The sequence below is a fragment of the Callorhinchus milii genome, unplaced genomic scaffold, assembly GCF_018977255.1.
Source record: "Callorhinchus milii isolate IMCB2004 unplaced genomic scaffold, IMCB_Cmil_1.0 Scaffold11, whole genome shotgun sequence".
In the NCBI taxonomy this organism is placed as follows: Eukaryota; Metazoa; Chordata; class Chondrichthyes; order Chimaeriformes; family Callorhinchidae; genus Callorhinchus; species Callorhinchus milii.
In genome coordinates, this window is record NW_024704752.1 from 12,766,544 (window position 1) to 12,773,488 (window position 6,945).

Consider the following 6,945-nt stretch of genomic DNA (forward strand, 5'->3'; position numbering starts at 1 on the left):
TAGAATTTATACCAGCATTTTAAGGAAAATCAGTGAATGACAACCTTTTGTTTTACCATCAGAGGGTGCTCTGGGATTCCCATAGGACAGTGAGGGCCTCCAGTGACATAAACCTTGTACTACAGTACAAGACCACAATTGTAAATGTTTCATCAGTATTATCCGTATTGAGGCCAGGAACCCAAATGTGTATGGTTCACAACCGGTACACTTGCAAAGCCAATTCAGCTTCGGCGAATGTACCCTCTTCAGAAACCTGTCCAGTAAGAGAGTTGTTCTTTCCAAATATCCTGCAGGATATATACGTGTTAACTAGAATGTACAGTATAAACTGTAACTTGTTTTACTTTATATAAAACTTCCAAATACTAGTTTTATTTAAACTTTGCACTCGTTTGTTCTTAAGGTGATTTATTTTTGTATTTACATTGATCAAAAATAAATTTGAAATGTTGTATTAAACCCATCTGTTTGAGTGAGTATTCACATCGTACAATCTTTAGCAGAACATTTCATCTTGGATAAAATATTATTCTTCATTTTCATAAGTGGCTGTGACTAAGGTTCTCTAAATGATGAGGTGCCTGCCTCGTGTATATTTATACCACAATTAATCTTCCTGTTTCTCAAAACTCCATTTCAGTTGTGGATCCTTAAGATTAAGACACCGAAGTTTAGTAGGATCACATTCTGCTTTCAGTAACATCAGTCTGAACTGCCATTTTTGTTTCCTGTATGCCAGTGTAAAGGAAAATCTTCAGACCAAATGCAATTTAACAAAATGCCCGAAACAAGTATTTATTTCAGATTCATATAAAATGTGATATTTGCATAATCTAATACACTTCAAATACATAATTTCATGAAAAAGTTTGTAGCACATGGCGGTTTGATGCAAATGTACCCAGGTGGCATTATTGGCCTACTTTTATTTCTGTGAATTATCATACCAAATGCGTGTACTAAACTCACGCTAATACCAGTCACTTTAAAATGCTTTGTGTAGCTTTCTGGGCCCGGTTGAATTAAATTATCAGAATGTTATAAGTATTCTATTTAACTCTTCTGTAATGACTCACTGATCCGTGGCTTTGAGACATTGCTGTGCGCCACTGGCTGCCATGTTTTGCCCACAAAATACACAGTCAATATACTTTACAGTATATCTTGTAAAGTGCTTTGAGACGCTTCGGTGACGTGATACTGCTCTATAATCAAATGGAAGTATTATTATTTTCACATTTCTGGCCACATAAATTGTTTCCATTTGCTTCGGCATGTAGTTTGAAATTTTGTTTTTTTGCTGTTAAAAAATACAAAGCATTAAGGTAACTGATGAGACCTTGCAGTTGTAAATATCTTATCTGCACCACTTTGAACGTTTGCCTTCATCGTTGATCATCTCTTAACTAACTGGGAAGAAGGGGGGAAACGTTAAATTTGATTACTCTTGTTTTATTCAGTGACTGGAGTTTGTTTACAGGTACCGTGTATAATCAAAAGTTATCTTTCTAGGTTTTATTTTTAAAAATGCTGAGTGAACAAATCCTTCCCTTTTCTGAGTATTGAACTCAGCACCAGGCCAATGACTGGAATTTGCAATTGTAATTATCTTTACATAAATGTTGTACGAGTTAATTCATATCCAATGGCAGATATCTCATTCATTGTGGTTTGGTGCCTTTAGCTCTAGTCACAGGCCAGAAAATGAAATTTAATTTTTTGATATGATATTTTGTCTTCAGGAAAACAAAAAAATTGGTCACTTCAATCTACGACAGTTTGTGGGACACCGCTGTGCGCAATTGGCTGCCGCATTTCGCCCACAAATATACAGTCAATTCACTTAATATATTCTATGAAGCGCTTAGAAGACATGAAAAGCGCTATGTCAAATGTAAGGATTCATTATTTTTATTCATCTTTTGTCTTCATCACTGCTATATTCATCCTCTGATGATTCTTCTGAATCTTCCCAATTCAATTCCTCACGCTCCTTGGTCTCCGGTTCCTCACGGCTCAGCAGTTTTTTAAAGATGGCAAACTCCTCCCGAGTTGACATGGCTACCTTAGCAAGGAAATAGTCCTCACTGATGTGAAGAACTTCTTTTAGTTTAGGGTTCAGCATCTGAGTCTGACCCTTTTTATCTGGTGTCTGGTACCGACCCAGCCGTTCTAAGAAGATGTGACGTTGTTTGAGTTCCTCTAGTGATGTCCGAAAGGTTACAGATTTCATTATTTCTGCTTGCTTTATTCCCATTCGGAAATAGGCATACTATGGGGAAGAAAGGCAGGAAAAATTAGGAAGCAATTATTCTTAATCATCTTAATGGAAAAGAAGATTTTGTAACTATAAAAAAAATTAAAATGTCTTTCCAATGTTCTCAGTTTCAACACTCACAGGTAAGTTATAGCACAGGTGAGAAACAGTTGAATTCTCTCTCTGTACTGTTCCACTAACTTCTATGTGTCTCAACTCCAACTTCATAAAAATACTTCCTGGTCCATCGCTGTGAATTTCCTTTCCATATCACCCACTTTCATGGTTTGAAGCTCCCATATTAAGTTAATTATAAATGAGACATTTAAACTATTATAACCCAAAGCAATGTTTTCTAATCCAAGTTTAAACAACTTAACATCTGAAAGGTTTTCAAGAGAAGAAATAAAAGAATAACCTGTGCCGCGAATTTTACTACAAGGGCATAACTATTACCTGGAATTTGTACTCCAAGTCTCCAAGTTCCTCAAAAAGAACATTGGGTGAAGTTCGAAGGATTTCTGTGACCTGCTGGCCGGTGAAAAGGCATTTGGTTTTGAAGAAACGCACTGTATTGTTCAGGTGCTTCACTGAGAGAGTCAGGATCTGCGGATAGTGTGCGAAAACACGCTGCATACTGCCTAGGGATAAACAAATGTACGGTAAACCCCATGTTCATAGGACCTGCTGACTGCCAATACTTGCTATGGGAGAAAGAGAAGTTGCATTTAACGTTTGTTGCCAAGTTGATTACACAGTACTGTTTAATGCATTAATTATAATATTAATTAATATTAATCTTTATAGATAATATTAATTATTAGGTAATAATTAATAGCATTTCAAAGAGCCTTAGAACAAACTGCTGCCTCTCAGAGAGGTCAGGCATTTCCCAGAGGCAGGAAAGAAAACACTGGATTGGGAGAAAACTGTGTGCTCGCTCGAGGGCACTGTACATGTGCACAGGCTCCATGGGCCAAATGGCATTCTACTGTGCTTGTAAATGTCTATGGTACCTTATGGCAACACATTCAACAGTAGGGAAGTTCTTTACTCCTTTATGTCCCGATAATGATATATTGTGATCTAAACCTACTTATGTGGAAATTTCAAACCATTTGAAAGTCAGAGTAAGAATCAGAAGATAGCAAAAAAAACTGAATATTGAGTTTGGTTTAAACTGCCAATTTCTCACTGCGTTTTCCAATCTCACATCCAATATTGACTGCAAAATAAACTGCTTACATTTCCTGGTCTTGGGCATTTTGACTCAGCACAAGGAGGTGACATCAAGACACAAAGAAATCAAGCAAACAAAGGGACTCAGCGATACATAAATGTTGGGAGCTGCCGGGATTAGTTTGCGTACTATTCAGTGCAGAGTATTAAAACTGGCCACACAAGCCTAGCAATGCAACGAGTGTTGTGTGTTACCTTCTCCCAGCCCATTCTTCCGTAAATTGTCAATGCGCGACTGCAACTGGCTCTCTGTTGCACTCGAGAGCTGCGGACACTTCCCCAGGATCTTGAGGGTGGTGCTTGGCTTTAGCCCAAGGTCGCCGAAGACGTGGAGCACGGGCAACATTTTTTGCAGAGACTTAACGGTGAGACCTGTGAACAGCTCTTTCACCTGAGCGTCACTGAAGCCCAATTCCAGGACAGACTTTATGATGCTCTCCGACTCGGAGTCATCGAGGCCCGGCTTTGGAAAAGAGGTGTCGGCAAAATGCTGAAGGTCTTCGAGAACCTCTAACTTGGAAAAATGGAATTCAGTCTCTCTCCTGGTGCCTTTCAGAGGTGAACAGGAGTCTTGTGACATCTCTGTCGATCGAGCAGGGGGTCCGTCTGTGCAGAATGCATGTGAAACAGAGCCCCGAGGCCGGCGGCAGAGGAAGTGTGTTGCTCTTGTGCAGATGAAACTCGCCAATTCACAGCGGAAGGTGGTTTTGTTCGAAAAAGGCAGTGCTGCTGCATAATCTGAAAGGAACAAAGATTTCGGGGGAAAAAATATATTTTCACAGTGTTCAGCAGCGGGTTGTTAACGTCAACCATTCAGCAAAGGATCACTGATTTGAAGACCACTGATTGATTATATATATGTGTGGGCGCAGATTGTGTGTGTGCGCAGTGACTGCATTTAAGTCATGTCGACGAGTTTTACATATCGAACGAGTTCTGGGCTCTAAAGATCGTAGATATTGCATTTACACACACAACAACAACAACAAGATTCCATTTATTGAGCGCCTTTCACGTCGGGAGGACGTCCCAAGGCGCTGTACAGTTGGGTCGGGACCCGAGCATTGGGGAAATGGTCAGGGTGAGGGGAGGGAAGGGAGGGAGCGAGGAGGGGGTAGAGAGTCGAGAGGGGAGCTGAAGGCTCGGTCAAAGAGAAAGGTCTTGAGACCGGCCTTGAAGGAGGAAAGGGAGGAAGCGGCGAAGGCACTGGGGATAGAGTTCCAGAGCCTCGGGGCTGAAGGCCACCGATGGTAGGGCGGTTGGGGCGGGGGATGTGGAGCAGACCGGAGCCGGAGGAACGGAGGGTACAGGCAGGTAGGTAGGGGGATAGTAGGTCGGAGAGGTAGGAGGGAGTGAGGCCGTGAATGGCCGTGTAGGTGAGGATGAGAATCTTGAAATCGATCCTCTGGGGGATGGGGAGCCAGTGGAGGGGAGCGAGGGTGGGAGTGATGTGGTCGCGGTGTCTGGTGCGGGACAGTACACGAGCTGCAGAGTTCTGAATGACCTGCAGTGTGGAGGGAGGTGGCGGGAAGGCCGGCGAGGAGAGAGTTCCCATAGTCCAGCCTTGAGGTGACAAAGGCGTGGACCAGAGTTTCAGCCGCGTGAGGGGTGAGGTAGTGCCGTAGTCTGGCGACGTTCCGGAGGTGATGGAAGGCGGTGCCGGTTGTGGCGCGGATATGGATATGAGGGAGAAAGGACAGCTCAGGGTCGAGGGGAACCCCGAGGTTCCTGACCGGCTTTGAGAGGTGGAGAGTGCGGCCTCGGATGCCGATGCTGTCAGCGCCTGAGGTGCGGAGGCGCTGACACGAGCCAATCAGGAGGGCCTCGGTTTTGCGCACGTTGAGCCCTAAAAATTACAATAGTGTGGGAGCATTAATTTACAATTAATCTTGAACCCCCCCCCCCCCCACCCCCCGAATATAATCAAAAGCTCTGAAAGAAAACGGACGAAACTTTCGAAGTGGGCGAGTGATTTTTTTTTGTGTGTGTGTTGTTGTTGTTGTGGGTGTCCCGAGTCACTCGACGGTTCGGGAAGGATCGGCATCTCGAAACCTTTCATAGTTTTCTTGTTCTCTCTCTCTCTCTCTCTCTATATATATATATATAGACACACACACACATTAATTAATTCAATCATTTTCTCACCCGCAGCGTCGCCTCTCTCAACCTCCCGCTCATCTCGTTTCTCTCTGCGTTGCACCAGGAAATCCGTCCCCGAACCCACACCCCCCCCCGAAAAAACGTTCCGGGTCTCTGTGTGTGTGTCTCTCTGTGTTCTCTGTGTGTGTGTCTCTGTGTGTGTGTCTGTGTCTCTGTGTGTGTGTTCTCTGTGTGTGTGTCTCTGTGTGTGTGTCTCTGTGTGTGTGTCTGTGTCTCTGTGTGTGTGTTCTCTGTGTGTGTGTCTCTGTGTGTGTGTCTCTGTGTGTGTGTCTGTGTGTGTGTGTCTGTGTCTCTGTGTGTGTGTGTCTGTGTGTGTGTTCTCTGTGTGTGTGTGTCTCTGTGTGTGTGTCTCTGTGTGTGTGTCTCTGTGTGTGTGTCTCTGTGTGTGTCTGTGTGTCTCTGTGTGTGTGTGTCTCTGTGTGTGTGTCTCTGTGTGTGTGTGTTCTCTGTGTGTGTGTTCTGTGTGTGTGTGTGTTCTGTGTGTGTCTGTGTGTGTGTGTCTCTGTGTGTTCTGTGTGTGTGTGTCTGTGTGTCAGTGCAGAATCCCAAACCTCAGCCAGAAATGCCGAGTTATCACGTCGGTCTCTATCTGGGGGGTGGGGGGAGGAGGGGAGAGAACGTGATTGTGAAATACGACTCCCCCCGCCCCCCCCCCACCCCAACACCACCATTAGAAATTAAGGATTTTTTTTAAAAAAAGACACATCATTCGAGTCGACTTGAAACGACGTGTTATATACTGTTATGTATCTAAACATATATATAAATAACAAGAGCACGTTGGGAAAAGTCACTGCCCGCAGCAGGCGGTTTCCCTCCCTCGCCTGTCAGTTCTCACGAGCACCGGGTGTGCGTGTGTGTGTGGTGTGTGCAAAAAAATATCCTGGTCCCAGACCACCCTCCCCAGGTTCCGCCATTTGCACAAAACACACAGACACACACACACACACTGATCAAAAACACTCGGGATGTAAATAATTAAGAGATCGGGGAGGAGGGGGACATAAATAAGGAGTGAGTTATCCTCTCCCCCCATCCACCCTCCCTACCGCCTCCTTTCTTAAACGTCCCTAATTTGAGAGGGGGGGGGGGGGGGGGAAGAGAGGAAGTACGAGGAAAAAAAATACACACAATCTTTTTCCAGACATCTTTGTACCCGTTTTTTTTTAAAACGCGTGACAGACAGTCGGCGCGAAGCCGCCGTTGACCCGACGCCACAGGTTCGACACGGCCCCAACATGGCGCCCTGACGACAGCGGGGTCACGTGACCCGCCCGTCTCCCCGA

At 44.3% G+C, this 6,945-nt stretch overlaps 1 protein-coding gene across 2 annotated transcripts; it reads right to left on the reverse strand.

The window, feature by feature from the left end:
* Positions 1–1,439: 1,439 nt before the first annotated feature.
* mterf4 (mitochondrial transcription termination factor 4) lies at positions 1,440–6,893 on the reverse strand. 2 transcript variants are annotated; one of them, XM_042339392.1, is made up of 4 exons: positions 6,791–6,893; positions 3,695–4,237; positions 2,717–2,901; positions 1,440–2,275 (listed from the first exon to the last, which is right to left on the reverse strand). In XM_042339392.1, the coding sequence occupies exons 2-4, from the start codon at positions 4,077–4,079 to the stop codon at positions 1,919–1,921; spliced, it is 927 nt and encodes a 308-aa protein (XP_042195326.1). In that variant the 5' UTR covers positions 4,080–4,237; positions 6,791–6,893; the 3' UTR covers positions 1,440–1,918. The 2 variants fall into 2 exon arrangements, with proteins under 2 accessions (XP_042195326.1, XP_007910370.2); XM_007912179.2 differs by lacking the exon at positions 6,791–6,893 and adding an exon at positions 5,645–5,756.
* Positions 6,894–6,945: the final 52 nt, after the last annotated feature.

What these genes read in the sequence shown, in the direction of transcription:
- mterf4 (XM_042339392.1), bottom strand. Translation starts at nt 4,079, where the DNA reads ATGTCACAAGACTCCTGTTCACCTCTGAAAGGCACCAGGAGAGAGACT. An exon ending in GAAGAATGGGCTGGGAGAAG is followed by an intron (nt 2,902 to 3,694) that starts GTAACACACAAC and finishes GTTTATCCCTAG; the next exon opens with GCAGTATGCAGCGTGTTTTC. An exon ending in ACTTGGAGTACAAATTCCAG is followed by an intron (nt 2,276 to 2,716) that starts GTAATAGTTATG and finishes TCTTCCCCATAG; the next exon opens with TATGCCTATTTCCGAATGGG.